The sequence below is a fragment of the Artemia franciscana genome, chromosome 2 (assembly GCF_032884065.1).
Source record: "Artemia franciscana chromosome 2, ASM3288406v1, whole genome shotgun sequence".
NCBI classification, from domain to species: domain Eukaryota; kingdom Metazoa; phylum Arthropoda; class Branchiopoda; order Anostraca; family Artemiidae; genus Artemia; species Artemia franciscana.
The window spans coordinates 41754063-41781839 of record NC_088864.1 but is presented as its reverse complement, the minus strand read 5'-3'; the positions used below and the strand labels follow the sequence as shown (position 1 = coordinate 41781839).

Genomic DNA, 27777 nt, shown 5'->3' with positions numbered 1-27777 from the left:
ATCAAAACGGATACATATCTTAAAATTCAAGCAAAATTATATGTACAACCAGGCACACACAGAGGAGGGAGGAATTTTGGGATATGACCCTCGCTTCACAAACGATCTCAAGATAATTTCCTTATTTATGGCCTCCCTTGAGAACCAAATGGTGCGCATACGGCAATGTACGAAGGTCTTGCAGTGAGTTTTAATGACTTAAATAACAAGAGCTAATAGCTCATATGGCACTTGTGACGAGGTCGGAAGAGCCAAGAGCTCATATGATATGAGCTCCAGCAAAATTCTAAGAATCAATAGATTGCTTTAAAAGGAAAATCAGAGGCTTAATGCCGGTCGGGATTTTAAATAAGAGCTCTGAGTCACGAGGTTCTTCTAAATATCAAAATTCATTAAGATCCGATCACCCACTCGCAAGTTAAAAATACCTCAATTTTTCTAATTTTCCCACTCCCTTCAGCCCCCCAGATGTTTGAAACGGGGAAAAGACTATATTAAGTCAATTTGTACAGCTCCCTGACACACCTACCAAATTTAATCGTCCTAGCAAGTCCAGAAGCACCAAACTCGCCAAAGCACTGCACCCCAACATCTAACTCCCCTAAAGAGAGCGGATCCAGTCCGGTTACGTCAGTTACGTATCTACAACATTTATCAGCATTTTCCAAGATTTCTGGCTTCCCCCCTCCAGCTCCCCCCTATGTCAACAGATCTGGTCGGGATTTGAAACAAGAGCTCTGAGACATGAGTTCCTTCTAAACATCAAATTTCATTAAGATCCGGTTACCCGTTCTTAAGTTAAAAATACCTCAATTTTTTTTAACTTTTCCAAATTAACAACCCCCAGTTCCCCCAAAGAGTACGGATCCGTACCAATTATGTCAATCTCGTATCTATAACTTGTGCTTATTCTTCCCATCAAGTTTCATCCCGATATCTCCACTCTAAGCGTTTTCCAAGATTTCCGGTTTTCAAGATTTCTGTTTCCCCCCTCCAACCCTCTATGTCCCCGGATCCGATTCCAATTGAAAATGGAGCATATGAGACATAAAATTATTCTATATATCAAGTTTCATTGAAATCCGATTACCCATTCGTAAGATACCTCGATTTCACGTTTTCCAAGAATTTCGGCTTCCCCCTCCAACTCCCTTTAATGTCACCGGATCTGGTCAGGATTTAAATGACAGTTTTAAAGCACAAGGTCCTTCTAGATGAGTTACAAATACCTCATTTTTTCTAATTTTTCCGAATTACTCCCCCTTCCCCAACTCCACCAAAGAGAGCGGATCCTGTCCGGTTATGTCAGTCACCTATATTGGACTTGTGCTTATTCTTTCCACCAATTTTCATCCTTATCTCTCCGCTTTAAGCGTTTTCCAAGATTTTCGGTCCCCTCCCCTAATGACACTGGATCCGATCGGGATAAAAAGAAAAGATCTGGGTTTCAAGGTCCTTCTAATATGAAATTTCATTAAGATACGATCACTCTTTTGCAAGTTAAAAATACCTAATTTTTTCTAGTCTTTTAGAATTAACCTCCCCCCTCAACTCCCCCAAAGAGAGCAGATCCGTTCCAGTTATGTCAATCCCGTATCTAGGACTTGTGCTTATTTTTCCCACCAAGTTTCATCCCGATCCTTCCACTCTAAGCATTTTCCAAGAGTTTAGGTCCCCCCCAACATCCCCTTCGCCGGATAAGGTTGAAATTTAATATAAGAGCTCTAAGACATGATATCCTTCCAAAAATTCAAATTTCATTAAGATCCGATCACTCCTTCGTAAGTTAAAAATACCTCATTTTTCTAATTTGTTCAGCATTACCCCCCCTAACTCCCCATCAACCAAGAACCCTCCACTCTAAGCGTTTTCCAGGATTTTAAGCCCCCCTCAAGTCCCCCAATGTCACCGGATCCAAGCGGAATTTAAAATAAGAGCTCTGAGACACGGTATCCTTCCAAACTTCAAATATCATTAAGATCCGATCACTCCTTCGTAAGTTAAAAATACCTCATTTTTCTAATTTGTTCAGAATTAACCCCTCCCCCCAACTCCCCCAAACAGAGCAGATCCGTTCCGGTTATGTCAATCCCGTATCTAGGACTTGCGCTTATTTTTCCCACCAAGTTTCATCCCGATCCCTTTACTCTAGGCATTTTCCAAGAATTTAGGTTCCGCCCCCCCTCCCCAACATCCCCTTCGCCGGATAAGGTTGAAAATTAATATAAGAGTTCTGAGACATGATATCCTTCCAAACATCAAATTTCATTAAGATCCGATCACTCCTTCGTAAGTTAAAAATACCTCATTTTTTCGATTTTTTTCAGAATTACCCCCCCCCCCCCTCAACTCCCCCAAACAGAGCAGACCCGTTCCGGTTATGTCAATAACGTATCTAAGACTTCTGCTTATTTTTCCCACCAAGTTTCATCCCGATCCCTCCACTCTAAGCCTTTTCCAAGATTTTAGGTTCCCCCCTCCAACTCCCCCCAATGTCACCGGATCTGGTCGGTATTTAAAATAAGAGCTCTGAGACACGATATCCTTCTAAATATAGTAGCAAAACCGGGACAGACAGACAGACCGACAGAATTTGCGATCGCTAAATGTCAGTTGGTTAATACCAAGTGCCATAAAAAGCGTCAGTGATACGCCCAGAGTTAGAAGACACATAAATCAGAGAGTGTGGTGTCAAAATGGCACCTTTCTAATTTGCAAGAAAGAAATGTAGAAAATCGATCATCAAAGATATAGTTGTAAAGTTCATTTATGGCTTTTTAGCTGATGGACAGAAATAGTGAAAAAATAGGAGGAGGTTGGAGAAAGAGAGAGAGAGAGGGAGAGAGAGAAAGGAAGAAGCAGCTTGCCTATACTTGAAGGAAGTACAATCGTTGCTGGACCGGGTGTTTGGAATTCTGCAGCTATCGGTCCTCGTCTTTTTGTTGGTGTGTAATTTCCCTGAGTTCCAGAGCCCATACTGCTTTTGGATGTCTCGCTTGAACTTCTTCTAGACCTGTAAATTCATGACAATTACTTCGTGTTTGGTCGATAAGGAAATTTTCTTTATTTTCCAAGAAATCCTACTTGGGCAATATCAAGAAATACCACCGATGTATGGGAATATTGCATGTGTAAAGGGAAAAGTTTGTTTTTAAAGAATTATGATGTGAAACTGCATTTAGTCACGAGAAAGTAAAGAAAAAATGAAGTAGGGATTTGATTTTGTCGTTAATTTACTTTACCTTGACATTCAGTTTCAGTGATTTTAAATTGATAATGCTTATTTTTATCCTTTAAATGTATGGACCTAGCAACGATAAAGTAAGTTAAAAATATCCTATCCGCGGTCGATAGTTCTACATTAGAAAGAAACGGAAAAATCTACGGTTCCCTTAATGTAGTAATAAATTAATCATTTAGTGATAATTTGTAGACGTTTTATCAAACAGGGCGCTGAGCCTGAAGAGCGTAAGTACGGAAGGAAAATTTATCCGCCATGGCTTTCTGAAAACAGTAGAATCTAGTTTAATTTTTTTTTTTATTATAATTTTTCAGCTTGAATATAACTTAATTTCCTCTTGTTGAGAACAAAAGTTAAGGGAGAATAATAATTGTTTGAGCTTTCTTTATTCTAATATATACCTTTCAAAAAAAAATGAGTAATATTATAGACTTAATTAACTTGGTAAACCTAATGAGTAACAAAAGTAATGTTTGAAAGATTATAGACGCAATTGGGGCGCTACTTTGGACAAAAAAAAAAGAGAAAAAAAAATAGTATAAGAGGAGTTTGTGATACTCCAGAATCAAAACACATTTTCCTTAAAAAATAGTATTTTTGGGCAATGACAGTTCGAAGATACTAAATTGCATTGGGAACAGTGACAAATATTGAGTTCCAAAACAGACACATCTACTGCTTTTGCAGATTTTACCGGAATATAGATATTGTTTAAATGAAATCCACATATGGTCCATCTCTAAGCCATTTCTTCTTTTTTTTAAGGGATTCTGCGTGGCTTTCTGATTTGATTTGGAGATTTGTTTTGAGTTCTGGCGACTATTCTGGAAAACTATAAACTTGTATCTACAGTATTTAAAATACTAGTAAAAACTACAATTTTTTTTTAGTTTAATTTATCCAACATTGTTTCTGTTCAGTTTATTTCTTCTCAATATAATCAAGATTATAATTTGTTATCTCCATGTTATGTACATGCGATTGATTGAACAGGAGTTATATTTACGAAAATTTAATTGGCTCACCTTAATAACAATATAGTTCAAGGCCAGAATGAAAATTAGCATGCTAAAGAACTGATGTCGATGACCGTTGCTTCAAATTGTTCATTATAAGCTCGTGTTTGTCTTAATATTCAAGGACTAGTTTGTCAAGTTAAATTTCAGCTATTATAAATTCTAAACGGGTCAAATATTAAACATCTCAAGAGTCCTGTATGTCATAAAACTGTAGGTGAACATAACTAAGAATGATTGAATCAAAGGCAGGCACGTAGCCAAAGATTTTTTTAAAACAAATTTATTTGGTAATTTGAATAGGAAGTGCCCAAAAAATTTTTGAAGGGAGGGACCCCCATGCACCTCCCCCCCTGCGTATCCCCCTGATGAAAGGCTGCTCTTTGCAGTAAATGTGCATGGATCTCCCCTCTGTGGCTCTTACCCAAGCTCCGAATTCTACTCGTTTTACAGTATTACCCTACGTTTTACGTTTGTTCTGTTTTATTCTGCCCGTTTTACGTCTTTGTATCTGGTCTTTGCCCTGTTGCAAACGAAGTAACCGAGTGTGCAACCCCATAGATTTAATTTTATTCCAGAAGAAACTGAAATCATAGGTGTATTCCAGGTTGTAAGCTGTAGTAAGTCTACATAAACTGCAGAAGTTACTTAAGGTTGACATCCACTAGGAACTGTTGTGAAGTAACCAAGGGCTCATTAGGCTTATAATGGCTTAATTTTCGTAAAATATTTCCATGACTCCCTCGGTCTAATAATATTTGTATATGTTTCAAACTGATAATAATACTATGATTATAATGATGCAGATTTGCTTCGCTAAAGATGCTTGTTAAGCAATCTTTAGCAAAATTAACTACAAAGGTAAATTCAAAGTTACTCTTCTATCGCTCCAGCTATTACAGCAACGAAAAACCTAACTTTTAGTCATTTTTGGTCAAACATGGAATATACCTCATATTAAAGCGATATAGTACCGTCAGCGAATCCGATATCAAAACATATTCCCTACGTAAACCAAGCTTAGAACACTTGTAGTTTGAATCTGCTAGGTTGCGTAGAAAATGATAGCATGGCCTATGTTGTGTTTCGAATAAGAATGAATAAACCGAGAAATTTTTGGGATTTCACAGATGCAACAAATAAACATAGCAGGCCAGAAAAGAACCTCTTCAGAGGCTCAAATACCACTGTACTGTAGTATTTTTCCCATTGTGAAATTTGCAATAGTATCTTCAGTTTTTGTAAACTTTAAATCTAACTTAAATTATTTAGATTCCATTCTTTTCGGTGCTTATAACAGGTACATTAGTTAATATACCCAAATCAGTCTAGATTCCTAGCATTTTCTGTTTTGTTTTTTAAACTACTAACTCACATTAATTTTTTCGCTTGCCACGGATCTTTCCTCGGAGGGGAAACGATTCCTCTAGGATTGGTCCTTAGAGATTCCTCCCAGAACAATATTTGGCATAAAATTCTGATTTTCGCCCGCCCGCCCTCGTTGAGGTTTCGCCGTTGTGTACCTATGACTACCCACCGTTCTTGAGAACAAGCCTACTAAGGTCCGCCCAAGGGGGATAATACAGGGGGGATCCAAATAATACGCGACAGGGAATCAAATTAACGTCACATTCGTCAAGAGTTTTTTGGCTCACATATTTTTGGGGGGCTAGTCCCGTAAGAATGACCCACTATAAAACTTTTAATATAAGGTGGCGGTTTTGACATATAAGGGGAGGTAAATGTGGAGCATGTGACTTCCCGCTGCTCTTAAATAGTTGCTGCTGGTAATCCATTAAAACAAAACTCATAGTGCACTGCGCTAGTGTATAAAAATTGAGCCTAAGACTATATTTAAATCCACTACATTACCATTTAACATTAATAATAGTACCATTTCGAATTGCAAGTCCAACCTCTTGAAAAAGGGTATGTGCGCCCTTGCCTTTTAGAGAATCAGTCAGTTTTTTTTTAATCAAATAAAATTTTAAAGTGAACAGTGTTTTCATTAATAAACAGATGCTAACTGTTTGGTTGGAAAGCTAGCTTTTTTTTAAGTTCCCGTCGCAGTTGAGAGTATGGTTTGAATAACCAGCTATAAATTTGAACCAAAAGACATTTTGTAAGGCCTGTAGACCCAGCCCACTGAAATCTTGTGATGTTTTGGCATTTTCCTCTGTAATACCTGCATAGGCTTAATTTGCTTATTTTAACGAATTGGGTAAAACCAAACCAGTTTCTCTGCATATGTCTCGGGGTTCTACTCTTTTCTTCGGGTCTTTTTTCGCACCTTATTTAAATCTGGGAGGAGTGATCCATGTTTACTTAATACTATTAACATTGGAATAGATTTAATTAATCTTGTCATTATTCGAGCAGTTTATTCTTCCTTAAACACTTACCTGAAACTCTGACTGACACTATCCTAGAACAGAACCTTGTGTGAAAACGAGACTTACTGAAAACTCCGACGAGAATTATTCATCTTGTCCCTTTTGTAGCTATTTCTATGATCGTCCAATGAGAATCTAAATCGATGTCTGACGTCACATTAACTAGAATGTTATAAAATAGTTAGTCATTCGTGTTTTGTGGTGATACCTTATTTGGATAGTTAGTTCCATGCCCTTTTTCAGGTTATGTCCATGTACTTTTGTGTGATCGTTTTCGACCAAATTTGGGAAGATTGCTACCCGATTTGCTAATTTTTGTACCCTATTTTTATTCGATTCCAATCCTGTGTTCATTTTAGAAATGAACTGAAAAAAATGACTTTAACCCAATTTTAGTACAGTAAACAACCTTTGTATTTTATAATTATTGTTGCACTTCGTTTTAGGTAATTTTTTTCTTGCACTCGTAACCGAGGAAAAGGTTGCTGGCACTGGACAGTGAAAAAGGGTAAGTTTTTAGTGCAAAACCACTTCTGGATGAAACATGTTGATATGATAAAAGTATTACTATTAAATTCCTTATTGTATGCTGTTTCCTAATATTATGATCGCTTTTCTGGCGATGTACCGCCCCCCTCCTGATGGTCCCAGATATAGCCCTAGATGATATATTCTTTCATTGTTTTTCATCTCATGGATGCTTCATGTCTTTTTTGTTAACGAGTTTCTTGGATTCTTAATATGCGAAAAGCATTCAACCTAAGTGTTTGCTATAGTATTGCTAAAATATTATTTAAAATTGTGGATAACAATGGAAGAAAACGTTATAATCTGATTGATTAACTTTTAATTTGATATGTATCCTAGCGATATAGTATATCTGGGACCATCAAGGGGGGAGGGGGTGCATTGTGAACAAAGTGACTATGATATTTAGAAAGAGGGTACCTATGCATTATAGTGGCTCAAGTTCTTGACATGAGCAGAACCAGTTTGTCTGTCTGTAATCAGTTATAATTAGTTTAGTTTTACTGAGAAAAATGATTTAGGTGTATTTAAATTAAATATTTAATATATGCAGGTGGTTATGTTAGGCTTGGTTAGGTATTTAGTATAATGCGTTCTGAGTGGCTTGCTTTCCATAATTCTTTGTTACAAAGTTTATTAATAAAGTATTATATTTTCATCATATTTTCGTATATTTCAATAGGATTAACCTAACTTCACTTCTTGAGTGGGGGCGCTATAATACCTAAGTACCGAAAAGAGCATGGAATCTAATGGTAACCTACTGCTTGTGTTTCACCAACATTTTTCCTTTAGAAGAGGTAATTTATTAGAACTGCACCCGTAAAAGGAATAGGGTTGTCATTATCCTTCTCTCCAAAGCTCTAAAATTATGGAATACGAGCCAGGAAGAATTTATTGAAAAATGGACAAAATTCACTCTTGACCCCCTCTCTCGTAAAATCCTTGCTGAAATATCTTCGCCAGCCGACGGTTATGAATTCAAGCAGATAACTTCGTTATGCTTAATGGCAGAGCCACAATCAGGTGATTTTTCTCTATTTGATCCCATGATCTGTATTTAAAAAATTTGCCATATTCAACTGTTACTTACATTTAGATACATCCAGTTCAAATAATACTACTTGAGAGCTTTTTTTTCAAAACTTTGATATGGTTACAGCTTCTTTGAAACTGGTCTACTACGTTTCTGAAATCTTGATTATTTCGTGCACTGTATTGGTGAAAAGTTGAAACTCCGCTTTTTTCGTCAAAGACACTGTTATAACTTATTCAGAGTTGACACGACGCCTCCTATGCTACAACTAAACATGGAAGCAACGCCCATCCTGATTTTTTTCATAATGCTATTTCTTAATTGCTATTTTGTAGTATCACTCATGCATCTTCTCAAAGATAACACATTTTTGATAGATTTAATGAATTCCTCTTTGCCATTAGTGGGAATAAAAATTTTCTGGTGGGTTTCAATCTTACATTGGATGTAAAGTGTCTTGCCAAGACCTTGACTCAAACTTAAGAGGGGCTAGATAGATTTCTGAAAAACTGATTCTATTTAAAACTAAATACAGTTTAATTTCTATTTATAATGTATTCCTGGAAAAAGCGTTGTTTTTTTGTTGTTGTTGTTTGTTCCTTAGCTACAAGATTGAAGGTAAAAGTTGGATAAAAGAATTGGACATATATAGTAAAATTATTGTTATTGCTAATTTTTATAGAACCTGGATCAGGTCACGAGTCATATTAGCTAGGCTAGAAATCCATCAATAGATCCTGCCGTATATTACGTAGCGATGCATTGGGCTCAAGTCAACTCTATGCAATGAGGATTAAAATCTTTGAATGAATTTCTCAGTTCTGACATTGTTTATGCATCATTTTGCTCAACATTGTATCAAACATAAGTCTAACAACAAGAACGTATCCAGGATTTTTTTTTTCGGGGGAAGGGGGGGTCTACAGAAGAAAGCTTCAGAAAGCGCATCAAAAATTTGTTTATTTTCATTTTTTACGTTTTTACGAGTCGGCCCATTTTTTTTTTTTGGGGGGGGGGGAGAGTTCGAACCTTCTTACCACCCTGGATACGACCTTGTCTAACAAAGTGTCTAAGAGTACCTCGCAAATTAGTGTAAGTGAGCACTCTTTGAACCCGAAGATGGCCCTTGCCCATTCATAGGCAATAGCCAACTAACACAGCACCATAACGTGACCTTTTTTGTTTCAAGCAATCGTAAAATTTTCGTCTCTATAGGAAAAGTTTGACTCTTTGTCTCAACTCTTCTTTTTAAAACAGTAAAATACTTTAGTGTAAAGAGAGGGGCGTTGATGAGGAAGCAGCCCCTTTCATATACGAAGTAATTTCTGTTCGTTTTAAATTTTAATGTCGCTCCTTACTTTCAGTTAAAAAAACTGTTTTTTTTTTATTTAATTTCTGAACGTTTGAATTAATGCATGTTTTGATTTTGGCTCTCCGCAGAGGAGTAATTAAAGCGAAATTTGCATATTTATTTTTTTGGCTAAATGGCTTTCTCATAGTTTTGATCGAATGATTTTGAGTAAAAAAGAGCAGGGGAGGAAGCCTGGCTGTCCTCTGATCTTTTGGTTACTTAAAAAGGCAACTAGAACTATCAATTTTTTACGAATGTTTTTATACTTTCTAACTCATCGTCAACTCCTTGATATTTATTTACCCTACTCCCCCTTATAAGCTAAAACTTTCTTAGATTAGCGATGAAAGTTAGGAAAGTAGCATATTTATGTGAAAGCAGATATGTAGCCTACTGTAAATGATGTATGCAGTCCTCCGGATGGACAAAAATTGTATAGTAGTTTCTATTACATAACTTACAGCGCGGTAAGTGAAAGGAAGACACCATAGACAAGGTTGATATTAAATCTTGCATAATTGGTTAAAATCTGTAAATATATTTAGGAGCTGGACAAAGATCAAAGCTTTAAACGGCTAGGAAAAAGTTTGAGCCTCGGTGTTGGCCTCTGAGGGTTTAATGCTGCAATGGCTTTGTAGTGATAGTAGTTTAATGGCAACAGCTGCAACTATGTTACATTTCCTCTTCTCTTAAGCGGATACATAGTTAGAAAGGGAATGAATAGATATACGACTATCTTAAAAAACAACAACCAACAGACACCAGATATAAGCAGAGTTTATTTTTGGGGAGAGAGGGGATGTAGACTCCGTTGGTTAAATAGAAAACAGACGAATCCTACGAAAATTATAAGGCATGTGGTAAAATATACCCCTATGGACATGCCTAAGAGTAGCCATATCTTTTAAGTCATTGTGCAATTTCCAAACCTGCAAGAGGTCAACTTGTATTTAATTAGAGCTTGTTTGGTGGTGAAACACCTGTATTTAGTCTTGTTCACTTTTTTTTCTTAATTTATATCTGACAGAAAAGAAATTACGTTTTAAAGAGATTCGAGACCCTTAAATTTTAAAAGCCATTGCTTAAGATTTGCTACGGCAAGTTTTTTTTTATCTAATGTTTGCTCTGCGTGTTGCTGTAACTTGAATATTACAAAATGCGAAATATTTTCGTTTTACAATTTTAATTTGAATATTTCAAAGTAGGTGAATATTTCAGTGCTGCCATTTACTTGTACTAGCCATTTCTTTCTGTGATTAAATAAAAAAAAAACTATTTTTTTAACTGAAAGTAAGGAGCGACATTAAAACTTAAAACGAACAGAAATTACTCCTTATATGAAATTGGTTGTCCCCTCCGCAATCCCTCGCTCTTTACGCTAAAGTTTTTAATTGTTTTAAAAAGTAGAATTGTGGCAAAGAGTCAAACTTTAGCGTAAAGAGCGAGGGATTGCGGAGGGGACAACAAATTTCACATACGGAGTAAGTTCGTTTTAAGTTTTAATGTCGCTCCTTACTTTCAGTTAAAAAAACTACGTATTTTTTGTTTAATTTCTGAACGTTTTTGAATTAATGCATGTTTGATTTTGGCTCTCCGCACATAAATTATTAAAATGAAATTTGCATATTAATTATTTTTTGGCTAAATGGCTTTCCCTTAGTTTTGATCAGACAATTTTGAGAAATAAGGGGTGGGGAAGGAGGCATAGTTGCCCTCCAATATTTCGGTTACTTAAAAAGGCAACTAGAACTTTTAATTTCTGACGAACGTTTTTATTAGTAAAAAATATACATAACGTAAGAATTAACTTACGTAACAAACGTTTATATTCTTATATTTTTATTATGTATATGAGGTGGTTTGTCCCCTCGTTAATCCCTCGCTCTTTACACTAAATCTTAAGTTTTGTCCCAATTCTTTAAGAATGATCCCTGAATCAGAAAGGCCGTAGAATAAATAGTTGGAATTACTAAAAATACTTTAGCATAAAGAGCGAGACATTTATCTCCTCCTAAATACCTCGCTCTTATGCTAAAGTATTTTTAGAACCCCTCATATGTGTAATAATCTCTGCTCGTTTTAAGTTTTAATGCTACTCCTTACTTTCAATTGAAAAAACTTGTTTATGTTTATTTTTTCATTGTTTTTTTATAGTAATGCTAGAAAATCCCGCGCCCTTTTCATTGAATTTCTCGTCCCCCATGACATATTCCTGCGAGGAAAGATTGTCCCACATATCCCCCTCCCCTCAACCCCACCCCAAAACAAAAAAAATCCCCCTGAAAATGTCTGTACACTTCCCAATAACCATTACTGTAAGTAAACACTGGTCAAAGTTTGTAACTTGTACTCCCTCCCCCAGGGACTGTGGGGGAGTAATTCATCCCCAAAGACATAGTTATTATGGTTTTCGACTATGCGGAACAAAATGGCTATCTCAAAATTTTGATCCGTTGAGTTTGGGAAAAAAATGAGCGTGTGAGGGGCCTAGGTGCCCTCCAATATTTTTGGTCACTTAAAAAGGGCACTAGAACTTTTTATTTCCGTTAGAATGAGCCCTCTTGCGACATTCTAGGGCCACTTGGTCGATACGATGACCCCTGAAAAAAACAAACAAAAAAAAACAACAAATAAACACGCACCCGTGATCTGTCTTCTGGCAAATAACACATTTTTGTAGATAGGAGCTTGAAATTTTTGCTATAGGGTTCTCTGATATGCTGAATGCGATGGTATGATTTTCGTGTTTCCCCCTTTTTTCCAAAATAAGGCAAATTTTCTCAGGCTCGTAACTTTTGATGACAAAGACTAAATTTGATGAAACTTATATATTTAAAATCAACATGAAAATTCGATTCTCTTTGATGTATCTTTTAGCATCAAAATTCCGTTTTTTAGTTTCTTTTACTATTGAGCCGGGTCAGTCCTTACTACAGTTCGTTACCACGAACTGTTTGAAAATTAAATAAAAAATAAAAAAATATTGAAACTGCAAGTAAGGAAAGACGTTAAAATATAAAACGAACAGAAATTATTCCATATATGAAAGGGGTAGTCCCCTCCTCAACACCTCGCTCTTTACGCTGAAGTTTGACTCTTTCTCACAACTCAACTTTTTAAAACAATAAAAAAAATCTTCAGCGTAAAGAGCGAGGTGTTGAGGAGGGGACAACCCCTTTCATATACGGAATAATTTTTGTTCGTTTTATGTTTTAATGTCGCTCCTTACTTGCAGTTAAAAAACTTGTTTTTTATTTAATTTCTGAACGTTTTTGGATTAATACATGTTTTGATTTTGGCTCACCGCACATGAATATTTAAAAAGAAATTTGCATATTAATATTTTTTTTTGGCTAAATGGCTTTCTCATAGTTTTGATCGGACGATTTGAAAAAAGGGGTGGGGGAGGAGGCCTAGTTGCCCTCTGATTTTTGACTACTTAAAAATACAACTAGAACTTTTTATTTTTTTTTACAAACGTTTTTATTAGTAATAAATATACGTAACGTATGAATTGACTAACGTAACGAACTTCTATTTTTGTATATTTTTATCACGTGTATGAGGGGATTCGCCCCCTCGTCAATACCTTGCTCTTTACACTAAAGCTTGAGTTTCATCCCAATTCTTTAAGAATGATCCCTGAATCGCAAAGGCCATAAAATAAACACTTGAAATTACTGAAAAATTTTGGTGTAAAGAGCAAGGTATTGTGGAGGGGACGAACCCCCTTATATGCATAATATTTTCTGTTCGTTTTAAGTTTTAATGCTGCCTTACTTCCAGTTGAAAAAAACTTTTTTTTTTATTTATTTTCTCATTGTTTTTTTTTTTTAAATAATACTAGAAAATCCTGCGCCCCCTTCATGTAAATTCTCTTCCCTCATGATAAATTCTCTTCCCTCATGATGAATTCCTCCATGGAAATATCCTCCAGCGTATCCCTCCCCCAACCCATCCCCACTCCAACTCGAAAAAGTCCCCCTAAAAACGTCTGTACACTTCCCGAGAGCCATTGCCATATGTAAACAATGGTCTTGCAGCCACTCCCCCGGAGACTGTGGGGAATAAGTCGTCCTCAAAGACATAGTTATTAGGTTTTTATGGCCCTTAGTATTAACCAAGTGACATATAGCAATCGCAAATTCTGTCGGTCTGTCGGTCCCGGTTTTGCTACTTTAGGCACTTCCAGGTAAGCTAGGACGATGAAATTTGGCAGGCGTATCAGGGACCGGACCAGATTAAATTAGAAATAGTCGTTTTCCCGATTTGACTATATGGGGGGGGGAGTGAGGGGCCCGTTAATTCGGAATGAATGAAAGAATTGAAGTATTTTTAACTTACGAACGGTTGATCAGATCTTAATGAAATTTAATGTTTGGAAGGATATCGTGTCTCAGAGCTGTTATTTTAATCCAGACCGAATCTGGTGACATTGGGGTTGGGGGGTTGGGAGGGGGAAACCTAAAATCTTCGAAAACACTTAGAGTGGAGGGATCGGGATGAAACTTGGGTGGGAAAATAATCACAAGTCCTAGATACATGATTGACATAACCGGAACGGATCTACTCTCTTTGGGGTAGTTGGGGGGGGGGGGGTAATTCTGAAAAATTAGAAAAAAGAGGTATTTTTAACTTACGAACGAGTGATCGATTCTCAATGAAATTTGATATTTAGAAGGATATCGTGTCTCAGAGCTCTTATTTTAAATCCCGACCGGATCTGGTGACATTGAGGGGGGGAGGTGGGAGGGGGAATGCTAAAACTTGGAAAACACTTAGAGTGGAGGGATCGGGATGAAAATTGGTGGGAAAAATAAGCACAAGTCCTAGATACATGATTAACATAACCGGAACGGATCCGCTCTCTTTGGGGTAGTTGGGGGGGGGGGGTTAAATCTGAAAAATTAGAAAAACGAGGTATTTTTAACTTACGAACGGGTCATCGAATCTCAATGAAATTTGATATTTATAAGGATATCGTGTCTCATAGCTCTTATTTTAAATCCCGACCGGATCTGGTGACATGGAGGGGGGGTTGGGAGGTGGAAACCTAAATCTTGGAAAACACTTAAAGTGGGGGGATCGGGATGAAACTTGGTGGGAAAAATAATCACAAGTCCTAGATACATGATTGATATAACCGGAACGGATCCGCTCTCTTTGTGGTAGTTGGGGTGAGGGGTTAATTCTGATGAATTAGAAAAAATTAGGTATTTTTAACTTACGAACAGGTGATCGGATCTCAATGAAATTTGATATTTAGAAGGATATCGTGTCTCAGAGCTCTTATTTTAAATCCCGAACAGATCTGGTGACATTGGGGGGGGGGTTGGGAGGGGTAAACCTAGAACTTGGAAAACACTTAGAGTGGAGGGATCGTGATGAAACTTGGTGGGAAAAATAAGCACAAGACCTAGATACATGATTGATCGGAACGGATCCGCTCTCTTTGGGGTAGCTGGGGGGGGGGGCTAATTCTGAAAAAGTAAAAATGAGGTATTTTAACTTACGAACGGGGGATCGGATCTCAAAGAAATTTGATATTTAAAAAGATATCGTGTCTCAGAGCTCTTATTTTAAATCCCGACCGGATCTTGTGACATGTGGGGTGGTGGAAGGTGGAAACCTAAAACATGGAAAACACTTAGAGTGGAGGGATCGGGATGAAACTTGTTGGGAAAAATAAGCACAAGTCCTAGATACGTGATTGACATAACCGGAAAGGATCCGTTCTCTTTGGGGTAGTTGGGGGGGGGGGGTTATTCTGAAAAATTAGAAAAAATGAGGTATTTTCAACTTACGAACGGGTTATCGGATCTCAAGGAAAATTGATATTTAGAAGGATATTGTGTCTCAAAGCTCTTATTTTAAGTCCCGACCGGATCTGGTGACATTGGAGGGAGTTTGGGGTGGGAGAACCTAAAATCCTAGAAAACGCTTAGATTGGAGGGATCAGGATGAAACTTGGTGGGAAAAATAAGCAGAAGTCTTAGATACGTGATTTAGATAATTGGAACGGATCCGCTCTATTGGGGGGGGGGGGGAGTTAATTCTGAAAGATTAGAAAAAATGAAGTATTTTAACTTACGAAGGAGTGATCGGATCTTCATGAAACTTCATATTTAGAAGGACCTCGTGACTCAGGTCTCTCATTTTAAATCTCAACCGGATCCAGCGTAATTGGGGAACCGGAAATCTTAGAAATTACTTAGAGCGGTGAGATCAGGATGAAACTGGATGGGAAGAATAAGAACCTGTCTAAGACACGTGACTGACATATTCGGACCAGATCTGTTCTCTTTGGTGGAATTGGGGGGGGGCTAATTTTGAAAATTGAGGTATTTTTAACTTACGAAAGGGTAACCAGATCTTAAGGAAATTTGATATTAGAAGGGTCTTGGGCTTGAAAGCTCTAATTCTAAATTCCGACCAGATCCTGTGACATTGGGGGGAGTTGGAGGGGGATACCGGAATTCTTGGAAAACGTGAAAATTGGGGTATTTTCATTTTACAAATAGGTGATCGGATTTTAATGAAATTTGATATTTAGAAGGAATTCATGTCTCAGAGCTCTTATTTCAAATCCCGACCAGATCTTTTGACATTGGGGGGAGTTGGAGGGGGAAATATTGGAAAACACTTGGAGTAGAGGAGTCGGGATGAAGCTTGGTGGATAGAATAAGCAAATGTCCTTAATACGTGATTGACGGAACCGTACTGGATTGCGCTCTCTTTGGGGGAGTTGGGGGGAGGGGTTCAGTGATTTGGCGAGTTTGGTGCTTCTGGACGTGCTAGGATAATGAAAATTGGTGGGCGTGTCAGAGAGCTGCACAAATTGACTTGATAAATTCGTTTTCCAAGATTCGACCATCTGGGGGGCTAAAGGGAGAGGGAAAATTAGAAAAATTTAGGTATTTATAACATACGAGTGGGTGATCGGATCTTGATGAATCTTAATATTTAGAAGGACATCGTAACTCAGAGCTCTTATTTTAAATCCTGACCGGCATTAAGCCTCTTATTTTACTTTTAAGTCAATCTATTGATTCATAGAATTTTGCTAGAGCTCATACCATATGATCTCTTGGCTCTTAGCTCTTCTTGCCTCGTCACAAGTGCCATATGAGCTCTTAGCTCTTGTTTTAACTATGCTGAACAGAATGGCTATCTCAAAATGTTGATCCGGTGACTTTGGGAAAAAATGAGCGTGGGAGAGGGCCTAGATGCCCTCGGATTTTTTGGTAACTTAAAAATGGTACTAGAACTTTTAATTTCCGTTAGAATGGGCCCTCTTGCGACATTCTAGGACCACTGGGTCGATACGATCACCCTGGGGAAAAAAACAACGAAAAAACAAATTAACTCGCATCCGTGATCTGTCTTCTGGCAAAAACAAAAAATACAAAATTCCATATTTTTTGTAGATAGGAGCTTGAACCTTCAACAGTAGGGTTGTCGGATACGCTGAATCTGATGGTGTGATTTTCGTTAAAATTCTATGACTTAGGGGGTGTTTCCCCCTATTTTTTAAAATAAGGCAAATTTTCTCAGGTTCGTAACTTTTGATGGGTAAGACTAAACTTGATGAAACTTATATATATAAAATTAGCATTAAAATTTGATTTTTTTGATGCAACTATTGGTATCAAAATTCCGTTTTTATGGCACTTCAAACCAAGTGACATATAGCAATCGCAAATTCTGTCTGTCTGTCTGTCGGTCCCGGTTTTTCTACTTTAGGCACTTCCACGTAAGCTAGGACGATGAAATTTGGCAGGCGTATCAGGGACCGGACCAGATTAAATTAGAAATAGTCGTTTACCCTGTTTGACCATCTGGGGGGGTAGGGGGCCCGTTAATTTGGAAAAAATAGAAAAATTGAAGTATTATTAACTTACGAACGGTTGATCAGACCTTAATGAAATTTGATGTTTGGAAGGATATCGTGTCTCACAGCTGTTATTTCAAATTCTGAACGGATCTGGTGACATTGCGGGGGGGGGGGGTTGGGAGGGGGAAACCTAAAATCTTGGAAAACACTTAGAGTGGAGGGATCGGGATGAAACTTGGTGGGAAATATAAGCACACGTTCTAGATACATGATTGATATAACCGGAACGGATCCGCTCTCTTTGGGCTAGTTGGGGGAGGGGGGTTAATTCTGAAAAATTAGAAAAAATGAGGTATTTTTAACTTACGAGCAGGTGATCGGATCTCAATGAAATTTGATATTTAGAAGGATATCATGTCTCAGAGCTTTTGTTTTAAATCCTGACCAGATCTGATGACATTGGGGGGGGGAGGGGGAAACCTAAATTCTTTGAAAACACTTAGAGTGGAGGGATCGGAATGAAACTTGGTGGGAAAAATAAGCACAAGTCCTAGATACATGATTGACATAACAGGAACGGTTCCACTCTGTTTGGGGGAGTTGGGGGGAAGGTTGATTCTGAAAAATTAGAAAAATGAGGTATTTTTAACTTACGAAGGAGTGATCGATTCTTAGGAAATTTCATATTTAGAGGGACCTCGTAACCCAGGTCTCTTATTTTAAATCCCGACCGCATCCAGTCATTGGGGGAGGGGAGTTGGGTGGGATTCAGAAATCTTAGAAAACGCTTAAAGCGGAGAGATCAGGATGAAAGTTGGTGGGAAAAATAAAAAAACAAGTCCAAGATACGTGACTGACATAATCGGACTGGATCCGCTCTGGATCCGGTAACATTTGGGGGAGTTGGCTGGGGAACCTAAAATCTTGGAAAACGCTTAGAGTGGAGGGATCGGGATGAAACTTGGTGGGAAAAATAAGCAAGAGTCCTAGATACGTGATTGAAATAACCGGAACGGATCTGCTGTATTTGGGGGAGTTGGGGGGAGGGTTAATTCTGAAAAATTAGAAAAAATGAGGTATTTTTAACTTACGAAGGAGTGATCGGATCTTAATGAAATTTTCATATTTAGAAGGACCTCGTAACTCAGATTACTTATTTTAATTCCCGACTGGATCCAGTGTCACTGAGGGGGGGGGGGGACCGGAAATCTTGGAAAACACTTAAAGCGGAGATATTAGGATGAAACTTGGTGGGAAGAATAAAAACATGTTCAAGATACGTGACTGATATAACCGGACTGTATCCGCTCTCATTGGTGGAGTTAGGGGGTGGAGTAATTCGGAAAAATTAGAAAAATAAGGTATTTGTAACTTACGAACCAAATCCGGTGACATTGGGGAGAATTGAAGGGGGAAATCGGAATTATTGGAAAACGTGAAAATTGAGGTATCTTTATCTTACGAATGGGTGATCGGATCTTAATGAAACTTGATATAGAGAAGGATTATATCTCAGATGCTCCATTTTCAATTCGATCCGGATCCGGGGACATGGGGGTTGGAGGGGGAAACAGAAATCTTGGAAAACGCTTAGAGTGGAGAGATCGGGATGAAACTTGATGGGAAGAATAAACACAAGTTATAGATACGTGATTGATATAATTGGAAAGGATCTGTTCACTTTGGAGGAGTTGGGGGAGTGTTGATTTGGAAAAATTAGAAAAATTGAGTTATTTTAACTTAAGAACGGGTGACCAGATCTTAATGAAATTTGATATTTAGAAGGAGCTAATGCCTCAGAGCTCTTATTTCAAATCCCGACCAGATCTGTTGACATTGGGGGGAGTTGGACGGGGAAACCAGAAATCTTGGAAAACGCTTAGAGTGGAGAAATCGGGATGAAACTTGGTGGGTAGAATAAACAAATTTCGTAGATACGTGATTGACGTAACCGCACTGGATCCACTCTCTTTGGGGGAGTTAGGGGGTGGGGTTCAGTGTTTTGGCGAGTTTGGTGCTTCTGGACGTGCTGGGACGATGAAAATTGGTAGGCGTGTCCAGGAGCTGCAATATTGACTTGATAAAGTTGTTTTCCGCGATTAGACCATCTGGGGGGCTGAAGGGAGAGGAAGAATTAGAAAAAATGAGGTATTTATTACTTACGAGTGGGTGATTGGATCTTAATGAATTTTGATATTTAGAAGGACCTCGTGACTTAGAGCTCTTATTTTAAATCCCGACCGGCATTAAGCCTCAATCTATTGATTCTTAGAATTTTGCTAGAGTTCACACCATATGAGCTCTTGGCTCTTCCGGCCTCGTCACAAGTGCTATATGAGCTCTTAGCTCTTGTTTTCTTAGTAATGATATTAGAAAGGTGTTTACAAAAATAAAATAAATTTCTGAACTAAAAGAGATAAATTGTGAGGGGCTGATAAATTTTTTGTTACGGTAAATCCAAGAAAACATTATATACTGACTCTTCTATATAAAGAGCTAAGACATGAGTTATTGTAAAACAAGCTAGAGTCAAAATTGCGACAGAAAAGGTGGGACCCTTTCCCTTCCGAAACCTTTTCACCCCTCCCAATCAAAGGTTTTGGGAATATACTCACTGACAAGCTTTTGGTATAAGGGTGGGCATAATGCGCCTTATTGTGACTGAAATACGACTGGATGAAATCCGACTTATTTCGACTGGATTTTCAGTTAATATTGTAAGAGAGCACGAAGTTAGTTAATGGCCCGGTCAATGCTGTTCCATCCCCTGACATATCCCAACCATTTGTTTTCTTTGTAGAAAGGCAGGACATGTTGCCCTTTGTTTGAAGTAGAATGATGAAGGAATCTCAATATATACTATGTGAGGCATAAAGTGGGTCCTGGCTGGAATCTCCTCATCCCTCCCGTAGCCAACTTTTCAGCTAAAAAATTGGGTAGTTACACCTTGTTTGAGCCGGAATTACGCAAACATTTTCAGCTCGTATAATTAGAGAGCCAAGCTGAGCAAGATGCCTTCCATTGTCACCCGCCCCTCCTATCACCAACTTTTACTGCAAATTAGGTGTATTGAGCCTTGTTTGAAAAGGCAAGATCATTATTTGAGCTTTAATGAACACAATATGTCAGTGAAGCTTACACCTTAAATAGATGGTTTTTTTCCATAACCTTAAAAAAATAGTTGATCTAGTTTATAGGAAAAAACAAAGTCCTTTTAGAATAAAAAAAGCGATCATCAATTAAGTTTTACTGCTTTAAAAGCATACTTTTAAAGGAAGATTTTTCCTTTTACTTCCATTTCGTGCGGAAGTATAGAAAATGGAGGCATAAATAAAACTTTCAAAATCTCAATTGACAGTTTTTGAAGTATTACGGTTCAGTTTTCATTCAAACAGACTCTTATGATTCTACTATTTTATTCTGATCCCCCTTTTGTCATAACCATCAAAAAAATAAAATAAAATGTCTTAGAATAAAAATCTTTGGGATTCATCAAGTTTCATTATTTTAAAAGGACAATTCCGTAAGTGCTATCTTTCCTTCTAATTTTATCCTGTTCCCAAGTTTTAAAAATTTATGACTAAATAAGAATTTTAAAACATTAGTTTATAATTTTTGAACCAGCCTCTTTCGCTATCAGTGAAGTGCGTATGGCACTCACGCCGTAAGGGAGGTTTGGGGTTGTAGCAGCACAACTACTATTTTTCTTTTAGTTTGACTATCTATTTATAGTTATTTCTCTTCGTTGAAATTTTTCCTATTATTGGACTTCGTTTCTGATCCTTTCAGATTTTAATGGGTTTTTTTCAAAAGCTTTTTTTTTACAATATTTTAAATTTATATTAGAAGAAAGATGGTCACATTGCGCGTTTAAGGAAATTAAATTTAAAAAAAAGTTTTTTTTTTACCAAAAGTAAGGAGCGACACTAAAACTTAAAACGAACAGAAACTCTTCCGTATATGAAAGGAGCTGTCCTCTCCTCAACGCCCCACTCTTTACTCTAAAGTTTTTTATTGTTTTAAAAAGTAGGGTTGTGAAAAAGAGTCAAACTTTAGCGTAAAGAATGGGGCATTGAGGAGGGGACAAGCCCTTTCATATATGGAATAATTTTTTAAGTTTTAATGTCACTCCTTTCTTTCAGTTAAAAAAACTTGTTTTTTTATTTGATTTCTGAATGTTTTGAATTAATGCAGGCTCACCGTAGATGAATAAGTAAAACGAAATTTGCATATTAATTCTACTTGTTTTTGGCTAAATGGCTTTCTCAAAGTTTTGATCGAACGATGTTGAGAAAAAAAGGGTGGGGGAGGGGGCCTAGTTGCCCTCCAGTTTTGGTTACTTAAAAAGGCTACTAGAACTTTTAATTTTGTTTACGAACGATTTTATTAGTAATAAATACACGTAACTTACGAATTAACTTACGTAACAAACTTCTATATTCGCGTATTTTTGTTACGTATATAAGGGGGCTCACCCCTTCGTCAATACCTTGCTCTTTACCCTAAAGTTCGAATTGTGTTCCAATTCTTTAAGAACTACCCCTGAATCACAAAGGCCGTTGATAGCTCTTTTGATATATATAGCTATAGGTAAATAGCTCTTTTGAAATTATTAAAAATACTTTAGCATAAAGAGTGAGGTATTGAGGAGGGACAGCCCCCTTATATACGTACTAATTCATGTTCGCTTTCAATTTTAAGGTTGCTCCTTACTCTTAGTTGAAAAAACGTGTTTTTTTTTAAATTTAATTTTTCGTTTTTTTTTAAATAATGCTGGAAAATCCAGCGCCCCCTTCATGGAAATTCTCTTCAACCATGATAAAATCCTGCATGGAAAGATCCTCCCACTTGACCCCTCCCCGTGACCTCCCACCCTCCACCACCAGAAAAAATCCCCCCTGAAAACTTCCCATCCCAATAAGTAATATTTCCCAAAAACCTGTATACTTCTGTATGCAGGTTATATTATTGGTTCCCAATAACCAATACTATATGTAAACAATGGGCAAAGTTCATAACTTGCAGCTCTTCCCCCGGGGACTGGAGGGGGGGGGACTAAGTCGCCCTTAAAGACATAGTTATTATGTTTGTTGACTACGTTGAACAAAATTGCTATCTCAGAATTTTGATTCGGTGACTTTGGGAAAAAAAAGCATGGGAAGGGGCCTAGTTACCCCCAATTTTTTTGGTCACTTAAAAGGGCACTAGAACTTTCAATTTTAGTTAGAATGTGCCCTCTCTCGACATCCTAGGACCACTGGGTCGTTATGACCACCCCTGGAAAAAATAAACCCACCTAAAATAAACACGCACCTTGAAACCTATACAGTTGGGTTTTCTGATACCCTGAATCTATTGGTGTGATTTTTATTAAGATTCGGTGACTTTTAGGGTGTGTTTTTCCCCTTTTTTTCGAAAATAAGGCAAATCTTCTCAGGCTTGGTAACTTTTGATAGGTATGATTAAACTTGATGAAACTTAAAAGCAGTATAAAATGCGTGATTTTCATTAAGATTACCCCTCCTCCTTTAGGGGATGTTTCCCTCCTTTTTTGAAAATCAGGCAAAGTTTCTCAGGCTTGTAGCTTTAGATGGACATCATTAGACTTTACGGATTCTATATATTTGGAATCACCATAATAAGCCGATTCTTTTGATGAATCTATTGGTTTCTAAATTCTGTTTTTTTAGAGTTTCAGTTACTATTGTGCCGGGTTCCTCCTTACTACAGTCCGTTACCACTAAGTATTTGATCATAATAATACTAGTTTTAATACTCTGTATAGCTAGTAATCATCAAATGGATCCTTAGGAGTTGTTTCGATTAAGTATTATTGAAGCACCCAAAGAAATCAAAATAAAACCCCCCCCTGGACCCATTTTAGGTCTGTTTGTGCCTGAGTTCTTGATTTTTTCAAGATTTTTCAAGTTTTCTCGTAATCATTTAAAAAATTAGATTTCTTGTTCCTTATCCTGTGTACTTTCAGAGGTTGATCCCTGACACTTGCGGTTCATAGATACATGTAACTGAAAGACTAGTGTGTCACGCTTTGTTGAAAATTAAACTTTAGAAAAACAAGTTTTTTCAACTATAACTAAGGAGCAACATTACAAATTAAAACGAGCAGAAATCATTACGTGTGTGAGGGGCGTCCACATCAGCACCTTGTTCTTCGCGCTAAAGTTTTTGAGTACTTTTAAAAATGCTTCTTATTGTTCTAATTAAACGACCTTTATGTTTCAAGAGTTGTTCTCAAAGAACTCAAAATTTAGCCTAAAGAGCGAGGTATTTAGGAGGGGTTAACACCCCTCATATACGTAATAATTTCTGTTAGTTATAAGTTTTAATGTTCCTCCTTACTTTTAGTTGAAAAAGCTGTTTTTTTTATATCTAGTTTCTGATCGTTTTGAAACTATGCCAGGAAATCTGGCTCCACCTCCATGGGAAAAAACTTCCAAGGAGAAACCCCCCTCCATGGAAAATCCCCCTCCCCACGGAACTTTCCCCTAAAAAATTCAATCCCGCTGAAAATTTACCCCGGACAATTGCCCTAACATCTCTACCCGTAAAATTAAGCCGGCAAAGAGAAAGAAAGACATATAAAAATTATTTCGTATAGGAATCTTGACTGATCTCCCAATGAAACATTTTTTCCTGAAAATCTCATACCCTGGTAACTTCCCTCTCCATGAGAAATTCTCCCCTTGAAAAATCTCCTAATATGAAAATTCGTCCCCCACCCTAAAAAAAATGCATGCATACTTCCCGATAACAAATGGTGTACGTAAACAATGGCCAAATTTTAAAACTTAAAGACATTTCCCCAGGGACTTTGGGGGTTATGCTATCTCTAAAGGTATAGCTATTGGGCCTTTCAGCTATGCTGAACAAAATGGCTATCTCAAAATTTTGATCGGATGATTTTTGGAAAAAAGGGTGTGGGAGGGGTCCTAGTTTCTCTTAAATCTTTTTGGTCTCTTGAAAGGGCACTAGAACTTTTAATTTCCTTTCGAATGAACCCTCTCCTGATATTTTAGGACCACTTGGTCGATATGATCATCCCTAAAAAAAACGAAAACTATTCACCCATCCGTGATCTTTTTTCTGTCAAGAAGTACAAAATTCCACATTTTTGCAGATAGCAACTTGACACCTCAACAGTAGGGTTCTCTGATACGCTGAATCTGGTGCTGTGATTTTATTAAGATTCTGTGATTTTAGGCGGTGTTTCCCCCTTTTTTGAAAATCTAGCAAAAATTCTCAGGCTCGTAGCCATTGATGGGGAATACTAAAATTAATGAAACTTGTATATTTGGAATCAGCATAATAAGCCGATTCTTTTGATATATGTGTTGGTATCGAAATTGTGTTTTTTAGAGTTTCGGTTACTATTGAATTGCGTTGATTCTTACTTACAGTTCCTTATCACGAACTGTTTGATAAATAATGTCAGGATTGGTAATCTCTATAGCTCCAGATTCCCAGATAGAACCAATCCCTTAATTCCGTCGTATAGACATATTAAATCTTAGAACTGGGAATATTGAAGTATTAACGATTATGAACGATTCCAAGACTCACTCCTACGCCTCTCGATATACTATATATATATATATATATATATATATATATATATATATATATATATATATATATATATATATATATTATGTATATGGACATATCACATCTAGTTGAAATAAGGATTATGCGAGGATTGATATAATCTACGAGGCCGTGACATCTGAATGAAGGCACTTCAACATGTCCTGTATCGCTCGTGCTTGAAACTTGTTTAAGACTCAAAAAAAGAGAGATAGCCCCTTCTATTCATGGTAATCAGGTTAAGGATTCTGGAACAAAGATCAGTCAATGATTAAGGGTATGCCGGCCAGTCAGTTTCGTTTCCTAAAAACCAGAAGCAAACAAGATTCAACTTAACTGATGGTTTTGACGATGATGGTCGAGATGTAAGCGGTGTTAGGGCTGTGGCAGAAGATTGAATTTAATTAATGTGTAATTTAGTAGTGACAGTTGTTAGGGAGTTAATAAGCCGAGAATGGTGGTATTAGCGTTGGTGGAGCCCGAGGAGATAACACTGAATATAGGAATACTGTTGATACTACTACTATTCCAACTATTATTATAAATATTACTGCTATTGATGCATAATAAAACTCAACTAAAGAACAAAGTGAAGCTCTTTGTATAAACAGATTTTTTCAACGAAAGCTAAGTATGATCTTAAAACTTTGAACAAGCGAAAAATAACTCATATAAGAAATTAAATTTAAAATAAACCAAAGTTAGCATGATGCAAAAATCAAATGTAAATGCGCACATGTTTCAAGGAACGTAACAATTGAACTGAACGTGAATTACCACGAATAAAAGCAGAGCAGCTTCGTTATTCCCCCATCGTTTTTGAGTGTCTTCCAATGGAATTATGAGGGGAGTTTGGGTTCTCAGTCTTATTTATCGTAATTTTGATAAGCAACAGGTAGCAAAAACTGAAGCAATCCACTCAGTTTTAAGTAAAATGAAAATAATATTCTACATTAAGCATGTTTGAAGTGGGTGAGTTTGATATCTTCTGTCATGGTAATTTTGGTTCGTTTTGGTGCTTGGAAAGAACTTTATCGTTCATTTATTGAAAAATAGTCTATCAAATTCCAACTTGATAAAGATCTTGTGGATAGCTACCACTTTCATCCCCAGATCTTTCTCAATCCTTCATCGAACATGTTTTTTTTTTTTTTCCAACGTTTAATTGTTTTGTTTTTATATATTTTTTTCTTTGTGAAGACAACTCTAGTAAATATTAGTGATAGTTATAAGTTACTGCATCTTTGCCTAATTTTGATTGTCCAGCTGCTTTGAAATGTTACTTTTTAGCACATTTATAAAGCATTAAAATGCCGGAAATTTGTTCTTTTTAAATTATTGTCATGAAAGAAAAATGTCACCGACTTAGCCTATTAATGTCATCTTAGAAATGGTGCTGCTCGTGAATGACCATATTACTGGAATTTTATTTATTGTCGTTCTTGTCGCCAGTGCGTGCCCCAGCTGCGCCTTCAAGTGCTGTTTCTGAGATTGAGGATATTTTAATACCTGTGTAGAAACATAAAACACGCTGCTTTTACTTTACTTCAAATACGACATTTAATTTTGAATAATCTTTTATGTATTTGCAGTCATTGGTACGGTTGACAACACAGTTCTTTTCCCTTTTGCTCTGCCAAAATTTGAATAAAAATTACATCTTGATTTATTTATTGAAAACCATAAAAATAAATTTTATTACAATAGATTGCAATGAATAAGTATAAAGAAAAGTATTATTTCAAGAATTTTGGGCTATAAAAATTAAATAATCCAATTGTTAATTACTTACTTTTAGTATTATATCGTGTTCTGCTATCATACTCAATTCGTTTTGAATTTAAATTTCAGGTTTCTGAAGCCAATGCTCCAATATGGAAGACTTGCAAAAACTGGATTTACAAGCGGATACAAGCCAAGTTCCTGCCCAAAGTGACATTCCCACTTCTGAAGGTACATCTAGAAACCAGATGCTAGAAATTGTTTGCAGCACAGGAAAAAAGCAGAACGAAGTGAACGTACCTCCTAAATCAGGAGAGGAAGGGCTGGACGAGTCGTCTCAAAAAGGAATTGATGATTCTAAAAATAGCTCAGAACAATTAGAAGTTGATAAGGCTCTAATAGACAATAATTATTCGTTTGAAAATGGCACATATGTGTATTCAACGCCGGATGGCCAAAAATATTCATGGAATGAATTAAGTAATAGCTGGGAGCAAGTTCGCAAGTCGTCTGAAAGTACAGAACAGACTGTTGATTCCGCTATTAATTCTACAGAACCACCAAAAAAGAGGCGTAAATCAACTAGTGAAAGTGAAGAAGAAGAGGAAAAGACTCAAAATTCAAACGCTTCTAATTACACTCTAGAAAATGGCACCTATGTATATACTAATGAAGTGGGAGAGAAACTTGCTTGGAATCAAAGTACAAATGCTTGGGAGGCAAGGCAAGAAGTTGCACCGAACTATGTTTTTGACGGTGATACTTACTTTTATAAAGACACTGCAGGGAAATATCTAAGGTTCAGTAAAGTAGAAAATAAATGGGATGAGACATCAAGTGAAATATACCATGCTGCAGTTGAAATGCAGAAAAACATACCTCAACCAACGCCGACTGGAAATACACAGGTTCAGCCGGATGAAACAGGTTCATATGAATGGGACCCAGAAAAAGGAGCTTGGTTCCCCAAGGTTTGTTTTATTCCAAATTTCTATTTATTGTTTGAAGAGGAACCTGTAAAAATAATCCACTTATGTACAGGAACCAGTGG

At 37.0% G+C, this 27777-nt stretch overlaps 2 protein-coding genes across 6 annotated transcripts in view; one reads left to right on the top strand and one right to left on the bottom strand.

Moving 5' to 3' along the window:
* Positions 1–8479, bottom strand: part of LOC136041809 (ciliary microtubule associated protein 1A-like) — a 30892-nt gene extending 22413 nt beyond the window's left edge. Inside the window, exons 1-3 of one of the 3 annotated variants that reach the window (XM_065726575.1) lie at positions 8272–8479; positions 6717–6812; positions 2868–3013 (exon numbers count right to left, since the gene is read on the bottom strand). In XM_065726575.1, the coding sequence (XP_065582647.1) occupies positions 2868–3013; positions 6717–6742 (172 nt within the window). In that variant the 5' untranslated portion in view covers positions 6743–6812; positions 8272–8479. Of the gene's footprint in view, positions 1–2867; positions 3014–6659; positions 6813–8271 lie in introns of those variants that run through there. The other 2 variants (XM_065726584.1, XM_065726595.1) reach the window with 2 other exon arrangements.
* The window catches only part of LOC136041790 (17S U2 SnRNP complex component HTATSF1-like), a 109877-nt gene that overhangs the window by 28719 nt on the left and 53381 nt on the right, over positions 1–27777 (top strand). For 2 of the 3 annotated variants that reach the window (XM_065726547.1, XM_065726554.1), the window contains exons 2-3: positions 7097–7158; positions 26856–27697. In XM_065726547.1, coding sequence (XP_065582619.1) covers positions 26879–27697 — 819 coding nt within the window. In that variant the 5' untranslated portion in view covers positions 7097–7158; positions 26856–26878. The remainder of the gene's footprint in view (positions 1–7096; positions 7159–26855; positions 27698–27777) is intronic. The other variant, XM_065726562.1, reaches the window with a different exon arrangement.